At 36.4% G+C, this 21,579-nt stretch overlaps 1 protein-coding gene across 1 annotated transcript in view; it reads right to left on the bottom strand.

Moving 5' to 3' along the window:
- Positions 1–5,892: 5,892 nt before the first annotated feature.
- The window catches only part of LOC101897926 (multiple inositol polyphosphate phosphatase 1), a 60,275-nt gene continuing 44,588 nt past the window's right edge, over positions 5,893–21,579 (bottom strand). Inside the window, exons 3-7 of the mRNA XM_059131591.1 lie at positions 14,785–15,206; positions 8,934–9,023; positions 8,624–8,865; positions 8,463–8,562; positions 5,893–6,862 (exon numbers count right to left, since the gene is read on the bottom strand). Of these exons, the coding sequence (XP_058987574.1) occupies positions 6,299–6,862; positions 8,463–8,562; positions 8,624–8,865; positions 8,934–9,023; positions 14,785–15,204 (1,416 nt within the window). The 5' untranslated portion in view covers positions 15,205–15,206 and the 3' untranslated portion in view covers positions 5,893–6,298. The remainder of the gene's footprint in view (positions 6,863–8,462; positions 8,563–8,623; positions 8,866–8,933; positions 9,024–14,784; positions 15,207–21,579) is intronic.

Raw genomic sequence — 21,579 nt, 5'->3', positions numbered from 1 at the left:
AGAGCAGGCATTGTATATAAGCTCGAGATCAGTGCGTAGACTATTAGTGGTAGCTGGTCTGCATGCCCGTAAGCCATCAAAAAGCCATTTATATCTGAAAAAATCTGAAAGGCTTTCGGAAACGATAATATTAAGTCGAATCCAGCTCAATGGAAAAAAAACATTATTTCTGGGATGAGTCTACGTTTAATATTAAAAGCTCAGACGTGAAAAATGTTACGGTGAGAAGACAAAAAAATTAAAGACTCAAGCCGCAGTGTTGCAAAAGTACAGTGAAGCATGAGGGAGGGTCAAAAATAGGGTGGCGCTGTTTTTCTTTCTATGGACTGGGGCCTATCCATGAAATAAAGGAAGTTATGGATCGGTTTGTTTACAAAGATGTGTTGGACACCACGTTGTTCCCTTATGCTGAGTAAAATATTCGGCTCGTTTGGGTGTTTCAGCATGACAATGATCCCAAACTTGCACCAAAACTTGTCAAATATTGGTTGTGGGAGTCAAAAATCGATGTTTTGTCATGGCCGGCACAATCACCTGACCTAAACTCCATAGAAAACCTATGGATTATCGTAGACAGGAAGATCAAGCGAGATTCGGAAACAAATTAGCACAACATTTTCCAAAGAATTCGGGGTGCCTGGGAAAGCATACCCAAGGATCAAATTGAGCGTGTTATAGATTCAATGTGTCGCAGCTGCTATCAAAAATAATGGATGCTATCGACTACTAGGCAAAATTTAATTATTTTAAAATAAAAAATTAAAAAGTTGCTTTAGTATTGACCAAGCAAAAATTAGGTCTTTTTAGTTTTCCATATATTATTTTTCGTTCAAAATTATTTTTGTATTTTTATTTTTAGTTCCTTAAAAGTGAATTAAATACCTCATTTAAAACTGGAAAAATAATTACGTTTTGTTTCTTTTTGTAAAAGTTAAAGGACATTTATTGTCTTTGCGATTTTAGTTGCTTTAGTTTTGGCCACCAGTGTATATTTCATCCGATTTGGTGTTTAAGTCCCTCAAATTCGTAATATGCATGATATTTGGTACCTGATATGAGATACAGGCTACAACAATGATATTTGGTACCTGATATGAGATACAGGCTAGATATACCTCTGACAAATTTTATCAAGATCGGTTCAGATTTGGATATAGATCCCATATATATCTTCAACCGATTTCGGGTTAATTGTTCACCAAATGGGCAATATCAGTCCTAAAGTTCTGAATTTCGGTATATCCGACCGAATTCAGTCTAGAAGCAAGCACATCAAATTTGGAAAAATTGTCTCAAGTATCGCAATAGCTCCCATATATATGTTTCAACCGATTTGGTGTTTAAGTCCCTCACATATACAGCGTGAGATAAAAAAAAGCCGCAACAAAGCCAAACGCCATAATTTTTACATTTTTTATCATTTTTTTTTTTTGAATGAAAGCAGAAAATGTCGGAAATAGCATAACATTTTAGAATAAGTTTAGATTTGTTCGAATTGGTCACCTTTGGCACGAATTATGGCCTTCAAACGGCCACACGCCCGAATGTTGCTCTGCAGTATTTTGGCCCATTCCCGGCGTAGCGCTTGCTTGATGTGATCGACAATTTGGTATTTTTTAGTGCCAACCTTTCTTTCCACAATACTCCAGACACAATAGTCCAACGGATTGGTATCCGGTAATTTTTGGTGGCCATTGTGCATTGGAAATGAAGCGAGGAACCTCATTTTTAACCATTCTTGGGTGGCGCGTGCCGAGGGTGATGGTGCTGAGTCCTGTTGGAATGTCCAAGGTCTGGCTTTACCCCGAGATCATTTTTCAATATTTTCCGAATGGAATATTGCGATATGTTCAGCTCACGAGCCATTTTTCGGCCACTGCGACGCGGGTTTCGATCAAGTCGCTTCTTTACTTTTCGAACTATTTCTGCTGATGTTGCTGTTTTCTTCTGTCCACTTCCTTGACGTCGGGCTACACTACCAGTATAACCGTAACGAGCGATGGTACGAGACACAAAAGATCTATTCACATTTAAATATTGGAGTGCTCTAACGATAGCCACTTGTGGTTTTCCAGTCAAATATAAAGAAATCACGCTATCACGCTCGAATTCCATCACGAATAATTTTTTCTGAAACCAAATTGTAACTGCCCTAAAGCCAACGGTTAATAGGAGGTATGATCTGCTTGAAATAAATTCATTTGTTACGGGATCATATAGTCGGCACTGCCCAACGTTTGCTTACACTATGTGTTGGGGGTATTATAAGTTCGATTGGGCCAAAAATTATGTAACACCTCGAAATATTGGTTTCCCACATAGGAAAGTATATATGGATCTTCCCATCTCGCCGAGCTGAGTCGATCTAGCTAAGTATGTCCGTCCGTCCGTCTGACCATGTTAATTTGTAATCACTCTACAGGTCGCAATTACTCTATATGGTCAGATCCTCACGAAATTGGAAACGGGCGTGGGGTTAGGATACGAATAGAACCCTATTGTTTTTCGAAATGATCGCATAATATTTAGGGGTTGAAATGGACGAAAAACTAAAAAAATTTCCTGATTTTGCTGTTGCTCTACAGGCCGCAATTATAGACCAATCGACGCGGAAGTTAGCATGACGCTAGAGCTTAGGGCTTTTCAGAAGCCTTCCAATTTTTATGGCCATCGGGTAATATTTAGTGGGTGAAATAGAACATAACATTTGTGTTAAAGAAAAGTCAAATTTTCCATTAAACCGCTAATAGATGAACAGGTCAATTCTGACCGTTACGTAGATGCCGATGGTAAATATATCGTCCGATCCTCACGAAATTTTTTACAAGGGTAGGGTTAGGTTCAGAAGGGCTAGGCCTATTGTTTAGAAAAATGTCTGCAATATATTTAGGGGTTGAAATGGACCAACAACTAAAAATGCTCCTGATCTTACAGCCGTTATAAAACTCACAAACAAAAAGCGAAAGACACGAAATCACGCATGAAGTAAAAGTTTAGAATAGCGGGTAGAATGGACAACTCTTTTTGTGTGAAAAAAGACCAAAATACACAAAAGGCGAACTTCTGGCTTTTTATACCCTACACCTCAAGGTGGTCAGGGTATTATGTCTTTGTGCATTTGTTTGTAACAGGCAAAAGGAAACGCGATAGACCCATAGTTCCTCTTAGTGATCTGCATAGGATCACTTTCTGAGTCGATTTATACATGTCCGTCCGTCTGTCCGTCTGTCCATGTATTTTTGTAAACAAAGTACAGTTCGCATTTACTGCCCTATCCAGATGAAATTCTGCACAAATCATTTGTATGGCTCAAGGACGAACTCTATTGAAATTGGGGATAATCGATTAAAATTTAGATATAGCTTCCATATATATCTTCGTCCGATTTGCCTATTATTATGCACCAACATGTAATATCAGTCCGAATAGTATGGAATTTTGCACATACAACCAAAAAAAGGCCTGAAAATAAGTATGCCAAATTTGATCGAAATCGGTTCAGATATAGCTATAGCTCCCATATATATTGTTCATCCGATTTGTTATTTTTGTCCTCCGCAGCCGTAATATGCATTCTGTAACAACAATAATTGGGGAAATATATCAAATACAGCTCAGAAATACCTTTACTAAATTTTATCGAGATCGGTTCAGATTTGGATATAGCTCCCATATATAACTTCATCCGATTTGCTTTTTATTGTGCACCAAACGTCTAATATTTGCCTAAATGGGATGGAATCGAGTCTAGAAGCTAGTATGTCAAATTTGGTGAAGATCGGTTCAGATGTAGCTTTAGCTCCCATATATATTGTTCATCCGATTTGTTGTATTTGTTACCCACAGCCGTAATATGCACTCCGTAACAACGATATTCAGGGAAATATATGAAATATAGCTCAGAAATATATTTGCCATATTTTATCGAGATCGGTTCAGATTTGGATATAGCTCCCATATATATATTTACCTGATTTCAAATTAATTTTGCACCAAATGGGTAGTACAGAATACAAATGCTTCGGCATATTTAGTCCTTTGAACTTTAAATTATAATTATAATCATAGCGTGTATGATTGAATTCTCCCATAAAAACTTTTAATTGTTATGTGGAGCTTTACTAAGTTATCAAAGTGGTGTAGGGTATCTTAAAGTCGGTCCCGCCCGACTTTAGGACTTTCTTTACTGGTTTCAATATAATCCTTCTCGAAGTGATATAATGCACTCTATAACAATATTATTTGGTACAAAATATTAAAAAGTCCCCGTCTAATTTAGTGAAAGTCGATTCAGAATTGGATATGCCTCCCATATATTCGTTCCCTCTGGAACCAAATTGTAACTGTTCTAAAGCCAAAGGGATCATATAGTCGGCACTGCCCGACTTTTGCTTACAGTTTTATTATACCCTACAACACTATGTGTTGGGGGTATTATAAGTTTGATTGGGCCAAAAATTATGTAACACCTCGAAATATTGATTTCCCACATAAGAAAGTATATATGGATCTTCCTATTTCGCCGAGCTGAGTCGATCTAGCCATGTATGTCCGTCCGTCCGTCTGTCCGTCTGTCCATGTTAATTTGTAATCACTCTACAGGTCGCAATTATGGCCCGATCTTCACGAAATTTAGAATGGAGGTAGGGTTAATGCCAGAATAGAACCCTATTTCTTTTGGAGGTGATCGCATAATATCTAGGTGTCGAAATGGACCAAAAACTGAAAAATTTCCTGATTTTGCAGTTGCTCTACAGGTAAATTATGGACAAATCGACGCAAAATTTTACATGGAGTTAGAGTTTGGGAGTGGGCAGAAACCTACCAATTTGGGCGGCCATCGGACAATAATTAGCGGGTAAAAAAGACCCTAACTTTTATATAAGAAAATAGGAAAATGTCCACTAAACCGCGAATATTTTCAATCCCAGCCAAGTGACAAATACTTTAAAAGATCTCTTCTGACCATTACAGAGATGCTAATAGCCAAGAAATCGAATGTATAGCAAAATAGGAACAATATATATGTAAAAGAATTGATCTTATTTATTCTGCTTATAAATCAAGAACCGCTGGGCCGATTTTCACAATCCCCATCAATTCGGAATGGCCTCTTGCCAGAAAATGATAATATCTAAGAAAATCGCGAAAAAATATACCAATAAAAAAGTGAATATCTTTTGTCGAATTTTTTCAATTTTTGTCATATTTTTTATCGCATGCGATTTTTTCAATTTGACTCACAATTTTGAATCGTAAATTTTCTAAATTTGTACACCCTTCAACACTACGTTTTGAGGATATTATATGCATGTCGCAACAATCGTCCTATCCTCACGAAATTTTGCATGGGGGTAGGGTTAATTTCAGAATTAAAGCCTATTGTTCTTAAGATGTACATTTTGAGGTGCTAATTTGGTAGTCGCTCTATAGGCCACAATTGAAAACTAATCGACATGGAATTTCGCATCGGAAGAGAGTAAAATGGACTACAACTTTCGTTTGAAATTGTTTTGAATAATTACAAAACTACGGACTGTGTAAATATTGGCCAAATTCTCCGGGCCAAAAAAAACTAAGGGTAACCCCTGGGCGGGGGGTAACCCCCTTTGACATGGATATAAGGGGACTTCGAACATATTGTAGTGTTGTAGGGTATCACATGGTCGGCCCCGCACGACTATAGCCTTTGCTTACTTGCTTTTTATTTTTTTTTAATTTCCAAATTTCTTCCAAATAGTGAATCCAAATATTAAAAGTTCGGCCTGGTCGAACTTACGGTTTTTCAATTGTTTTTTTAGTTGGACGCGCATAACCTGCTAATGATGAAAAAAGTTCTTATGCCCCTTCCCCCCGTTTGGTCTTTATTTTGCCCCATAAAGAAAATAGCCGTTTTTAATGATTCTTTTATTAAAATAATAAAGCTTTTGTTTCATAGTTTCGTTAAAAAATACTACGCAATATAAAGTTAAAAGAAAACGAACAGAAATAAGGAAAAAACAAAACATTGATTTAAAACGAAAAAAAAAACATTTGAAAATAAAATTAATTACAGAGTCGAAATAATTCAAAAGAAATTAGAAGCGAAAGAGAAAAGAAATCAAAGAAAAATAATTAAATATTTGTACACTTTTACATAGAATTGTGATTCATAATTTAAATTAAATTATACTAAAGACAATCATTAATTGTTGTTAAGAGACTTCGTTACTTTAGCATGGAACTAACGAAATTAACAAAGAGAGAGGCAAACTTAGAGGGTGTAAGGCTTGTCGCTTCAGATAGAAAAGGGGTAACTCTACATTAAATTAATTAAGTAAACAACGGCAGTCATCAGGAGAGCGCCCAACGAAATGCCAATGGCATTAGCACCGTCTCCACAGTAGTAGCTCTCACAATCGGCATTCAAGAGATGGCTATAACGATCCAGCACCTCGTTCCAGTTGCAGAGTCCGACCTTGCACCAACTCAAATCAACAGCATCTTGATTCAGGAAGAATATGGCCTTTTCCTTGTTTTCAGTATCGGCTTCACATTCATATTTGACAGCCACAAAGTTGGCGGCGAAGGGATCAATTTTAGAGGTGGCCCATTTACGATTGCCTTGCTGGTCATAGTTACTGGCCAAAAGTGGCACTTCATCCTTGTTAATGCCAAGGGCATTAATCAGAGTTTGTACACCGGTGGAATGTCCAAAGTAGCTGACAACATTGGGAGCCGTTTTGCTGCTCAAGTGTTTGAGCATATCTTGGGCGGCACGGCAGTTGAGGCGGGAATTGGCGGCATTGCCATAACCAGATTTGTAGAAATATCTTAAATCGTCTTCATATTCGAAAACGGTCACCTGTTCTGGGAGGAAGGCCTGTGGGAGAAAAAAATACAAAATGCAGATATAAGTTTTGGAAATTGTGACCTTTTGTGGGTTAGGTACCAGAAGGGGTCGGCAGATATATATCATCTTTACAACAGATCTTGAGTTAGCCACAAAAATATTTGAATGTGTGAAATTTGAAGAGAGTTAGATGCTTATTTCGCTTTCTTTGGGTGTTTTGTTTTTCAAAAATCTCGAGCCCTATGCGGGGGAGGTACCAGAAAAAATGGTCCGATCTTTACCATTTATATAACAGATCTTGTGTTGATGGGAATATTGAGATGGACCACGTCTGAATGGAATCGGATGTTGATTTCGCGTTTTATGAGTTTCATGAACATTCAAAATGTGGACCCTTTGTGGGGGAAGTACCGGAAGGAGTGGGCCGATATATTCCATCTTTACATCAGATCTTGGGTTAATAATGTAATTTGAAGACAATCGGACATTTACATTACATTTTATAAAAGTTTTAGCTATTCAAAATTCTGACCCTTTGTGGGGGAGATACTTGATAGAGTGGACCGATATTGTCCATTTTCACACCTGACCTAGAACTGATGCAAATATTAAGATTCGCAAAGTTGGAGCACAATCGGATTATCCTTTCTCTTTCTGTGCAGTAAATTATCTTCTTTGAAAATATTGAAAATTTGTGTGGGAGGTACCAGAAGGAGTACACCGATAGTGCCCATCTCCGGACTCGATCTAAGTTTGACAATAATATTATGATGTACAGAGTTTGGATCAAATCGGATACTCCTTTCGAGAGTTATCGTGCGCACCTGCCAGACAGAAAGACGGACAGACGGATATCGCTAGATCGGCTCCAAACCTAGGGTCTAAAACTGTTATTTCGATATATACCCTCTCTAGCCATATGGCTGAGGGTATAAAAATATTTGATGCAAAATTTAATGAAGGTCCAGCATTTATTTCCAATTTTATGCGAATATTTGTTAATAAAAATGTTGGGCCTTGTGTGGGGGAGGTACTAGAACGAGTGAACCGATATATCCCATCTTAACACCAAATCTTGTGTTGATAGAAATATTGGAATGTGCCGAGTTTGAAAGGAACCTGACGCTCATTTCGCGATATACGAGCTTCATGTTTTTTTTTTTTTTCAAAATTTGGATCCTTTGTGGGGAAAGTACCAGAAATAGTGCACCGTTCTATCCGTTCTCCATACGAGATCTTGTGTTGGTAGAAATATTGAGATGAGTGAAATTTAAAGAGAATCGGATGATTATTTCGCATATTATAAAAATTATAATTATTCAAAATTTTGACCCCTTTTTGGGGAGGTACATGATAGAGTGGGCCGATATTACCCATTTTCGCATCTGACCAAACACTTATAAAAATATTGGGATTTTCGAAGTTCGACAAAAATATTTCGATGTGCCCAGCCAGGCAGACCGACGGACGAACGGACGGACACCTCTAGATTGACTCCAAATGTCCTGAAACGGATTTGGCCCATATATACCTAGGATCTAAATCCGTTATTTCGATGAGACACGTTTTGGCCGTTTCAAATGATATATACCTTCTGTAGCCATAAATGCTTCTAATAAATAATACTTACAGCACACCAAACACTGGTACGATCCACCTGCCAGGCCTGTTCATAACGGCACATGTCGTACATCAGTTCAATATCGGAAGCATCCAAAGTGTATTTGAAGCTGTAAACGTTCAATATTAAATTAAAAAAAAATAAATAAAAATTAGCATTCTCCAACGTACCCCAAACGTGCTGATACATCAGCCAATGTTTTATTCCACAGAGCCATGTTGCGGAACTTATCCGATTCGGAACCTGCATTTTTATAATTCTGAGAACTCCACGATGTGCAATAGTCATAGGGGCGCAACAACAAATCTTTTTCAGGAATATCTTCGGCAACTGCTCCGCTATTGGCACCAAACAAACCTTCGGTGAAAGCCTTGAAACTTTCCGTTGTGCGTTGGGTGTCGGTGTGTCGGAACTGGAGGCAAAGGTGGATAAAAATACGTACTTTAGTGGCAGTCCAAAGTATGGCACTTGTCAACTTACCATAAAATGTTCGTGGTCATATTCCTTGATCAAAACTTCGGGGAAATATTTCTGATATGTTTTGGCTGTGCCACGCAAATCTTCATAGCCCTAAAAAAATATAAAAAGCAAGTTTGAATATTTAAAGTGTAACAAGTATAAAGCACATAAGTTCGGCCAGGCCAAAATTTTAATACCCTCCACTTCCATTTAGAAGGAATTTAAAAACGTTAAAAACATTTCGTCGAAAACTGCGGTTTAATTGGAATTTAAATGGAATGGCCACAGACCTTCAAATACGAGATTCGTCGGTCGAATAATGTAGCTAATATCATCAAAATACCGACAAAAAAAGAGGTACCGTTATATGTGGGGTATACGAAGATGTAGACCAGCATAGGTAATTTTCTGTCATAAGTTAAAGTATCCATTATGAACTTCAGATACGAAATATGGAACAATTCCGGTGAATAACGTCGCTAAAATCATAAAAATGCCGAATATCGGAGGGACTCATTATATGGTGGCTATATGAATACGTGGTCCTGCATTTGCAATTTTTAGTCATATGTTGTAATCTCCATTACGAACTTCAAATACCAAATTTGAAACAATTCCGGTGAATAATGTAGTTAAAATCATCAAAATACCGAATATCGGGAGGTATCGTTATATGGTGGCTATATGAAGACGTGGGTCTGCATTTGCAATTTTTAGTCATATGTTGTAGTCCCCATTACGAACTATAAATCTAATTTTGAAACAATTCCGGACTAAAATATCTCTAATGCCATAAAAATAGCGAATTTTGGAGGTACCGTTACATACGAAAACGTGGACGCTATACGAAAACGTGGACGTGCTTGATATGCAGATTCCAAGCGAGGATAAATGGAACTGAGCCAAACTACGTATAATCTGCCTGCGATATCTTTTATCTCCTCACACCATATCCTGCGTTAAAGGAAATGAAATTGATATGTGTAAAATTTGAAAAGAATCGGATGTTCATTTCGCATTTTATGATCATTTTGTTATTCAAAATCTTGATCCCTTTGTGGCGGAGGTACAAGAAGGAATGGACCGATATATCCCATCTTCACATCAGATCTTGGTTTGATAAAAATGTTGGAATCTGCGGAATTTGAAAAGAATCGGATGATTATTTCGCATTTTATAAGAGTTATAATTATTCCAAATTTTGACCCTTAGTGTGGGAGGGACATGTAACCTATATTGTCCATTTTCGGCCCAAACATAGCACTGATACAAATATTGGGATTTGCGTAGTTTGCACAAAATTTTATGATCCCTTCGTGTAATATTATTAAATTAAATTATAAATTAAATTATTTTCTGTGAAAATTTTGACCTTTTTTGGGGGAGGTACCAGAAGGAGTGGAGCGATATTGCCCATTTGCGAACTTGATCTAAGTTTGACAATAATATTGTGATATACCATGTTTGGATCATTTTGGATACTCCCTTCGAGAGCTATCGTGCACACCAGCCAGCCAGACACTCAGACGGACGAACATCGCTAGATGGACTTCAAATGTCCTGAAACGGGACCTAGGGCCCAAAACAGTTATTTCGATGAGGCACGCTTTTGCCGTATCAAATTGTATATACCCTCTGTAGCCATATTACTGAGTGTATAAAAAGGCTATCAGAGCAGAATTTTCTGCATACTACACGGCAGGCTCAGCTTGTTGGACTTTTTAAGGGCTGAAGTAATCTTCAACCCTCGTAGACGGAACATCGATTACATAACCATGAGGTTTAACAGCATTGATATACTGATTCCAAGCAGGGATGAATGGAACAGATCCAACCTACCTCTAATCGATCTTCCTATATATATATATTAGCGGATCAAAGATTGATAATGTCACGGGAGCTAGACTCTTCTGTGAGTAACTGGAAATGACGTACTTCTACAGCAGAGATCTTTGCGATCATGAAAGCGGTTAAAAAGTTAATAACAAGTAAAAAAAGCCGTGAATTCGACCAGGCCAAACTTTGAATACCCTCCACCATTTGGCGAATTTGGCAATTTTCCAAAAAAAATAAAATCCGTTAAAAATTCTGTTAAAATCTTAAAAATACCGAATGTAGCCGTTATATTAGGGTCTATACGACGATGTGGACCTGCATAGGCAACTTATGTCATAAGCCATTACATATTCAAATGCGAAACTTGAAAAAAATTCGGTGAATAATGTAGCTAAAATCATCAAATACCTAATATAGGGAGGTACTATTATATGGGGACTATACCAAAACGTGGACCCGCACAGACAATTTTCTGTCATAGGCTGTAGTATCCGTTACGAACTTCAAATACCAAATTTGAAACAGTTCCGGTGAATAATGTCGCTTAAATCACCAGAATACCGAAAATAGGTAGGCCCATTTTCAATGCCAAAAGTCCTGCTGGACAACGAATTCTTTTATCGGAGAAAACCAAATTCGGCAGTTCACCACTTTCAGCCTAACGAAGCAACTCTTTAGCTCTTTTGAGTCTATTTTCTTTCCGTTGCGGTGTAAGTTCTTGCACTTTTTTGAATTCCAATGGCTTTACCCCGAGCTCATTTTTCAATATTTGCCGAATGGAATATTGCAATAGCTCAGCTCACGAGCCATTTTTCGGCCACTGCGACGCGGGTTTCGATCAAGTCGCTTCTTGACTTTTCGAACCATTTCAGCTGACGTCTTTTTTAACGTCGGACTACGTTACCAGTATCACGGCAACGAGCGTACGACACACAAAAGATTTATTCACATTTAAATGCTGGAGTGCTCTAACGATAGCCACTTGTGGGTTTCCAGCCAAATATAAAGAGAGACAGACGGACTGACGGACATCGCTAGATCAACTTCAAATCTCCTGAAACGGATTTCGTTCACAGAGACCTAAGGTCTAAAGTCGTTATTCGGAGAAGTCGCCCTTTTGGTCCTAACAAATGACATATAACCTATGTAAACCTAAGAACTGTGCTTTATTGGTACAGAGCACTTTGCAGGCGCATAAAAAATTTAAGGGGAACTTTAACCACCTCTGAGTCAATCTCAGCCAAATTTAACGAAAAAAATCTAGTTCATTCTTGCGAGTTCTGGAGTATACCGGAAATTATTTATTATTGTCCTTTGTGATTAGATTTTGTTGAAAGTAATTTGTTTTGCCAATATTTATTAGATTCACATTGTATTTTATCATATCATTTGCGGTGACTAAAATCTTATCTCTTCAAAATAAATAATCAAATACTTGTCTATCACTACTTTTGGAGCTCTTAGAAGGAACCCCCCTTTAATGACCATTAAATTAAGAACTCTTCAAAAGTTGTTTATGTCAACGTTATACTTCACATGTCAACAAGTGATACGTCTATAGAATTTCGAAATAATTACGCGAGTTGATAGACCTTTTTATCAGGAACATTCAAATACCACGTGAATCAACAACTTGAATAGTAAATCTCTTGTAAAAAATATAGAAAACTATTTAGATCGTATCAGTCGGCTTAGCGACAGATAAATACCCCCAGCATATGGTTCGATAGGAGTGGGCCGATATATCGCAATTTGTATGAAATCAGCAGCAATATTAAGTTACACAAAATGTGATGAGAGTTGTTTATTTTTTTTATACCCTCCACCATGCATAGTATGGAGGGTATACTGAGTTCATCATTCTGTTTGTAACTCATCGAAATAATAATTTTAGATCCAACAAAGTGTATATATTTCCAAAACGATTTAGTCCTATCCAACAGACCGTGACAGAAAATTGTCTATGCGGGTTCAGGTCTTCGTATATGCCCATATTTCGGTACCTCCCTATATTCGGTATTTTGACGATTTTGGGGACAACATTCATCAACATTTCGAATTTGAAGTTCCCATATAATGGCTATATTCAAAATCCACGATTAAAGCCCCAGAGTCCTTCGAAGTCTTTTCAAACAAAATTCACGATTATAGCTCTAGAGTCCTTCGAAGTTTTTCCTAAAAGTTAAAGCTCTAGGATCCTTCAAAGCTATTCCTAAAGATTCCGCAATTAAAGCTCCAGAGTTTCTTAAAACTATACCTAATGAATCCACGATGGCAGTACTGCGTCTCGATTTAAGCTCTAGAGACCTTCAAAATGTTTCTTAAGATTTCAAAATAAAAGCTCTGGAGTTTCTCCAAGCTATTCCAAAAGAATTCACAATTAAAATTCCAAGGTCCTATAAAGCTATTTCTAAAGATTCCATGATAAAAGCTCTAGATTCCTTCGATTTTTTCCTGAAAATTTCACAATTAACATTCAGGATCCTACAAAGCTATTTCTAAAGATTCCAAAATTAAAGCTCTGGAGTATCTTAAAACTATACCTAATGAATCCACGATGGCATCACTATCCCTCGATTATAGCTCTAGAGACCTTCAAAATGTTTCTTAAAATTTCCAAATAAAAGCTCTAGAGTTTCTTGAAGCTATTCCTAAAAATTCCACAATTAAAATTCCAATTTCTAAAGATTCCATGGTTAAAGCTCTAGAGCCCTTCGAAGCTTTTCCTAAAATTATCACAATTAAAGGGTCCTACAAAGCTATTTCTAAAAATTAAATGAAAAATTTGTTCTAAATATTCCACAACTAAAGCTCTGGGATCCCACAAAGCAATTACTAAAGATTTCAAAATTAAAGCTCTGGAGTCCTTCCAAGCTTTTCCTAAAGACACCACAAATAAAGATTCCACTATTAATACTCGATAGTCTTCCAAAGCTATTCCAAAAGAGTATACAGTTACAGATCTTGAGTCCTGTAAAGCTATTTATAGCGATTTCATTATTAAAGTTCTAGGATCCAACAAAGCTGTTCCTAAAGATTCCCCTATTAAACCTCTAGACTCCGTCGGAGCTTTTTCTAAAAATAACACAATTAAATCAAGAGTTCTACAGAATTAGAGTGATAAGAGTTCTTAAAAACATATAGAGTCCTTTTAAAATATCTCTACAAAATTAGAACTTTACTCTAAAAGTCCTTCCAAAATATAATGGGAACTGTCTCTAATTAAATATTCAGGTCCATATTTAAAATCCTACATAAATTTCCGGTAACATAATTTTAGTCCTTTCTAAAAATTTCATGAATACCGATTTAGAATCGTTCCAAACTTCCTCTCATAGAATCCGGGCTTAAATCTTTAGAACCTCATAGACTTCTCTTAGAGAATCCACCATTACAACTTTGTTGGCCTTCAAAGCTTTTCCTACAGAATCCACGATTTCAAGTCTATGGGCCTTAATGCTTTCCCATTCAACTTTACAATCCATCGGAACCCCTCTCATAGAATCAGCGATTACAACTATATAGTATTTTACTCTATGGAGTACCAAAGCTTTTCCAAATTTTCCCAACTTTTTTTTTATTTCCACTCTATGAGGTCCCAACGCTTTTTCTATAGAATCTACGAATATAGTTATATGAATTCCAATAGTATCCATGATTACAACTCAATTGGTATTTAAAGCCTTTCGTGAAGAATCCCTGGTTACGACTCTAATGGCCTTTAAAGCTTTGCCCATAGATTCCAAGTTTTCAACTCTAGAATCCTTCAAAGCTCCTTCATATAAAATCCACGATTTCAATTCTATGGACCTTCAAAGCTTTTCCTGTAGAACCCACGATTCTAAAGATTGCATCAAAAACATTCCTATAGAATCCTCGATTACAGCTCTTGAGACCTTCTAAATGTTCCCTGTAGAATCAACAGATATATAATATATAATGCACATATCCTAGAAATATTTATTCCAAATCCCCAAATTTTTTTGTTGCCCTTGAAATTTTACGAAAAGAAAGTGTTCCCCCCATCCATACTCACTTGACTGGTCAAATAGTTTTCCATGTCATCGGTAATACTGGTATTCCATTTCCACATTTTCAGAGCAATCAAATCTTCCATGCACAAGGTACTCGTATTTGCGGGCAGATCCGATCTTTTGCCATAGTTGCCAGCAATTAAATCGCGCAACTGTTCCAAACGTGGAGCCTTCTGGATGGTACTCTTCGAGGGTAGTCTAGTTCCGTGTCTGTGGAAGATCCACATTTTCTGGGCCGTGCAACCGGGTACCAAATATTGTTTCTCAATATTTGAGCTCTTGGCAATTTGATAGGCAGTCTTTGAGGTGAAATGGCGTGTCTGCGGTCTCGAGTTATCCTTGCCGAAGCAATAGTCATCCTGAGCACCGATTTGTACAATGGCCAAGGCCAAAAGGCAGGCGGTGATGAGTGGGGATTTCATGGCTAAAAGGGAAGATAGAAGAAGTGGAAGCATAAATAAACCAAATCAAATTATTTAATATTCCTAACAAATAAATAGCTTTACATTCTCTGCAAAGAGGTCAAAAATCTCATTAGCCCAATGTTAGGTTATAATGTCGGCCAATCATCGTTCATAGTTTTTCTTTTTGTTATTTGAATAAATAGCTTCCTAATGTCTTTTTTTTTGTCTTCTCCCTTTCTCTCTGTCCCATTTTCCTCGTTTTGTGGGTGTAAATCTTTCGTTTGTTTTCCCCAAATTGCTGTGTGATTTAAATGGATTCGATGGCCCAGCAAAAATGTGTGATTAACACATTCTCCATTTGATTGACGAAGTGCTGCTCCCAGTTTCGAAAATCCTTAACGATTTTATTTCCACGTGCATGTGTGTATTGAGCACCCATCACAGGCAATTTCCAACATAGTTTGCATGTGGAAAATATTCAAGTCAAAGACAATTTCCAATTCCCTGGTGACTAGATGGCACTCCCTTCAGATTCAAAAAAAAAAAAAAAACACTCCATCCATACACCCACCTGGTCTTGTACATTCTGATAGGAAAATAGAACACGAACGCCTTTAAAGAGTTAATCAAATGGAGGGTGATTGCCAACACGTGCTTTATGTCTATCCGATATTCTTTGTTAGCTATGGGAATTTATTTCCTTGTTAGCCTGGCTTTTGATTGGCGATGGGTAGTAGGCATAGGCCATACAAAGTAATTAAAATTCTATAAACCATTAAAGGTGTGGAATCGAGGCCATAATTTTCGTCTTAAATTATTTATGTTTTTTTGCTCATTTTTAGTTCAAGGTTATTAAGATTAAATATTAACGATATGATTTTTCGAGGTTTTAATAAATAACGAAGGAAATTCCTGGATACTACAACAGATTCTTAAAAAATCTTAAGTTGACCCATCCATATCTATGAAAATATGGAAATAATAAAAGACTGGCGGGGTCGACTCGATTTGGTCAGATATTATGCATTTTATGGGCAGATGTATACCCCCAGCCCATGTCCGTTTATTCAAACATATTCTGAGTTGAGTTACGATTCTTCAAAATGTCTATCCTTTATGTGGGAGGTACCGAAGCGATGGGACAATTTAGTCCATTTTCGAACCTGACTTAAGGCTGACATAAATATGACGAGGAGCTAGTTTTTTTTTTTTTTTTTTTTTTTTGAAAAGTTTTAAACTTTTCTAAGTGGGTAGATAACGACGGCCGTAAGTAATCAATCCCAAAAAAAAAAAAAAAACAAAATCCACATTTTCAGGCAAATTATTTGGAAAATATTACCAGGATCCTAGAAATCACAAAAATCAGGAAGTATCATAATAAAAGGTTATATGTATTTGTGCAAATAACAACTCAAAATGAAATAATTCAAAGATCTCCATAAATTTTCAAGGCTCCATACTAAATGCTGCTACTCGATTGATGGTTATTTTCCCTTTTAAAATGTTCCTATTTGAACGTCACCATACCAACAGTGACTCTCAGTACTAGCTCTATACTTTCAACCAATATCAAATCTGGTAACATTTAGTAAATATATCCAAAACAATCTGCATCTTTCTAACCTAGACACCAACAGTGATCCCAAACTAATACCATTTAGAATTTTTCGAACAATTATTGTACGCATTTTCATACGCACCATCAGGTAGCAACAGAAACCTCAACATCAATTTTCGTGATTCCCACTCTTTACATTCACTCAGTATCAAATTTAGTAATCTTCGAATTTAGCACACATTTTCAAAACAATCTCCAGATCTCTTAGGCTCTGATACCAATAATGACCTTAATATTAAATTTCAGGATTTCAGCTCTTTTAATTCCCCCGTTACAATTTTGTGCAATTATAGTACGCATATCCAAAACCAGCTCCATATATCAACCTCATTTACCAACAGTGTCATCCATATCAAATTTCAGGATATCAGCTCTAGTCCTTCACCCAATACCAAATTTAGTACTATTTAATATTTTTCGTACAATTAAAGTACACATTTCCAAAACTACCTCCATATCTCAATTCCAAATACCAACGGAGACCTCAGTATGAATTTTATGATTTCAGCCTTATCGCTTCACCCAATATCAAATTTAGTACCATTTAGTACTTTTCGTACAAATGTAGGACGCATTTCCAAACCCACCTCCAAATTTCAACCTCAGATACAAACAGTTATCTGAATATCAATATTGCAGACTTTTATCTACATACCTTTAACGAAGAACAAACATAGTACCGTACAGTTTCAAACCTCCGCCAAATCCCAAACACAAACACCATCAGTAATCTAAATATCACATTTCAAAAAATTTAATCTCTTTTCTTTCACCCAATACCAAATATAGTACCTTTCAATACTTTTCGTAAAATAATAGAACACATTTCCGAAACCAACTCCATATGTGCAAGCCGGACTTGAATAGCAACTCTAGTAGCAAATTTTAGATTTCAAGCAGTATCTATTCGCTCAATACCAATTGTACCAAATATAGTACTTTTCGTACAATTATAGTACATATTCTCAAAACAACCACCCAATAAAAAATTTCAAAATTCCAGCTTCATCACTTCACCCCAAACCACACTATTCCAAATTTTGGTCCACTTAGTACTTTTTGAACAATTATAGTACACATTTCCAAAACTACCTCCATATCATAGACACAGACACAAACGTAAAGCTCGAAAATATTTTGTTATTATTTTTCAAAACAATAAATACATACCCAAAATTGCCAGAAGTCGCGACGCTTATGTCAAGGCCACTTTATCGCAAACCTGCCACCAATAGGGATCCCAATACAAAATTTCAAAATTCCAGCTTCATACGTTCACCGTAAACCAAAGAGTTCCAAATTTAGTACTATTTTGTTCAGTTCGCACAATTAGTACATATTTCCAAAACCATCAAACATACTTTCCAATCGTGATTCCCATACCAAATTTCAAGTCTTTAGCTTTATCCGTTTACATAATATCAAATGGAACTATTTTAGAAGTTTAGTACTATTTATGATACCAAAACCAAATTGTACCAAATATAGTAGTACTATTTAGTACTTTTCGTGCACTTGTAATACTTATCGCAAACCTGCCACCAACAGGGACCCCAACACAAAATATCAAAATTCCAGCTTCATCCGTTCACCCTAAACCAAAGAGTTCCAAATTTAGTACCATTTTAGAAGTTTAGTACCATTATAGAACTTTTCTTAACCTTTAAGTTCCAATTTCCAAAAAAACCTTTGCTAAATCTATACTGCACCCCATCAGTGACTCTCATTCCAAATTCTAGCTCATTCCGTTTGTCCAATACAAAGTATTTAAGTTTTTGTATATTTTAATAATTTTCGTACCCTCTCAGTTTAAAATTTTATTTCTATTTGCTTTGTAAATGTCGATATCTTCCATCTACGAACACGATCTAAGTTTGGTAGAATATTATGAAGGTATAATGAAACAAATAACGTTCACTAAGAGTACCACCATGTGAACCACCCTGTACTCTCGTGCTCAACAATGCTGTAGGGGCAATCATTTAAAATTACATAAATACCAATAATTGGAAATAGAAATTTATTAGCTTCTAAGCAAATAAAACGTTTATCATTTTTTTGTTGTGTTTTGCAAACAAATATAACATATCGTAGATCATCGTCATCATCGGACAATGTAGAAGACTATGAACATGAAATATGTAAGCGACCATATGTGCCTTTGAATAATCATGTTTGAATGCTATTGAAAGGGAGTGCAGCGAGAAATTCTTTTCTACAATAGGGTGGAATTAACTAAAACGAGAACGGATTATAAATGAGGCCTGCAAATAGATCGACGATTATCAACAGACCCTCTTTTACACTAACAAATCAAATGGTGTCATTACACCCTACACCATATAATGGTAAGGGTATTATGTCTTTGGGCATTTGTTTGTAACATGGAGAAGGATTCATAGTTACTTTTGAGGATCTTCATAGAATCACTTTCTCAGCATGTCAGTCCGTCCGTCCATCCATGCATTTCTGTGAACAAAATGCAGGCAGCATTTATAATCCGATTGAGATGAAATTTTCCAAACTATATTTGTTTGGCCCAAGGACGAACCCTATTGAAACTGGTGAGAATCAGTTCAAATTTAGATATAGCTCCCATATATATCTTCAATCAATTTTGGGTTAATTGTGCACCAAATGGCCAATATCAGTTCGAATGACCTGAATTTTGGCACATCCCGAATTCAGTCAAGAGCAACTAGATCAAATTTGGTGAAAATCGGTTCAGATAGCTTTAGCTTCCATATATACAGGATGAGATGAAAAAACTGCAACCAAATTCAGACCGCTGTCATTTCTTAGCCACTCGTCCGACAGCTGTTAAAATTATTCCAGTGACAGCTCATTATATTGTTTACAAGCGTCCACAAAAAAAGTTATTCGTGATGGAATTCAAGCGTGATAGTGTGATTTCTTTATATTTGGCTCTAAAATCACAAGTGGCTATCGATGGTTCGAAAAGTATAGAAGCGACTAGATCGAAACCCGCGTCGCTCGTGAGCTGAACATATCGGCAAATATTGAACAATGAGCTCGGAGTAAAGCCATTGACATTTCAAAAAGTGCAAGAACTTACACCGCAACAGAAAGAAAATAGACTCAAAAGAGCTAAAGAGTTGCTTTGCTTGGCCGAAAATGGTGAACTGTCGTTGTCCAGCAGTTTGTAAACAAACAAAATGATCGTGTTTACTTGCCAAAGAGGTCAGCTGAAAATGTGCACCTTCGTTTGGCCACCAGAACTCAAGCGCCGGCTATGGTGATGGTGTGGGTCCCCATAACAGCCGATGGTCGCTCTCCGCTCGTATTAATCGATCGTGGCATCAGAATAAATGCCGAATATTATCGCGAAAATTTCCAACAGGACTAAGCACCATCGCGCCACACACGCTTCATTTCCAGCTCACAATGGCCACCAAAATCTCCGGATACCAATTCGTTGGACTATTGTGTCTAGAGTATTTTGGAAAGCAAGGTGGGCATTAAAAAATACCAATGCGTCGATCACCTCAAGCAAACGCTTCGCCATGAATGGGCCAAAATACCACAGAGCAACATTCGGGCAGCGTGTGGCGGTTTCATTGGCCGTTTTAAGGCCGTAATTCGTGGCAAAGGTGATCAATTCGAATAAATCTAAACTTCTTCTTGGTACAGATATCTTATAGAGCTCGAAAATACCTTTGCCAAATTTTATCGACTATGGCTAAGATTTGCATGTAGCTCCCATATATATCCTTAATCCGATTTCAGGTTCATTGTGCAAATAATGGCTAATACTAGCCCAAATAGAGTGAATTTCGGGATGTACGTTTCCATTTTGTGCAACTCGGCTCCGACATATATATTTTTAATACAAAGCTTCTCGAAGTCATATCATGTTATTTCGTATAAAAGATTAAAATTTCTCCGTCAAATTTAGGGAAACCCGATTCAGAATTGGATATGTCTGTCATATATTAGTTCCCTCTTAAACCAAACTGTAACTGCTCTAAAGCCAAATATTGATAGGTGGTATGATCTATTTCAAATAAATTATTTTGTTACGGGAGCTCTACTAGATATACATAGTGGTGTAGGGTATCATATAGTCGGCCCGCCCTACTTTTGACTTTTCCTTACTGGTTTTTACATTTATATCGTAAATATTGCGATCATCTACTTTAAGTAAAATAATTGAAATAAAATTTCCACCCTAATGTTGTATATTCAAAACATCTGTCTTCGTCTCAAAACGAAATGCATTTGACCCAATGATACAAAAGAAAATAAGGAAACCTGTTGTAAAATGTATTTTTAAACAAAGATATAAACAAATAACATAACAAAGAAGATGAAGAAAAAGGAGACCAATAAAAGCGAATTCTAATGAATCGAATTTTGATGGACTGACTGACGAGTCGATGATGTGAAAAGTAAAAGTGATGCCAAAATAAAAGAAGACTGACTGCCAATTAACAAATAAACATTATCTAAATACCAAAAAAAAAAAAAAAACAAAACGTTTGTTTGTAAACAAAAAAAAATTAAAATTAGACAATATAAAATATATTTATAATGTGTTTCCGACAGATGTAAAAACACAATTCATTTATTATTTTTTTATTTATTGAAAAATTGTAGAGGTTTGAAACGAAATTGAAAATTAAAAAAATTTTGTAAAAAATGTCTAAAATTTGACACATCATCAATTAAATTTTTTTACTTGTGTTTACATGTTTGCACTCAAGGCATATCACGTCATAAATTCGCCTTGTTAATATACCTTGTTTTTGGTATTA

Source organism: Musca domestica, unplaced genomic scaffold (genome assembly GCF_030504385.1).
Source record: "Musca domestica strain aabys unplaced genomic scaffold, Musca_domestica.polishedcontigs.V.1.1 9, whole genome shotgun sequence".
Taxonomy (NCBI): Eukaryota; Metazoa; Arthropoda; class Insecta; order Diptera; family Muscidae; genus Musca; species Musca domestica.
This window is presented reverse-complemented; position numbering and strand designations above follow the sequence as displayed.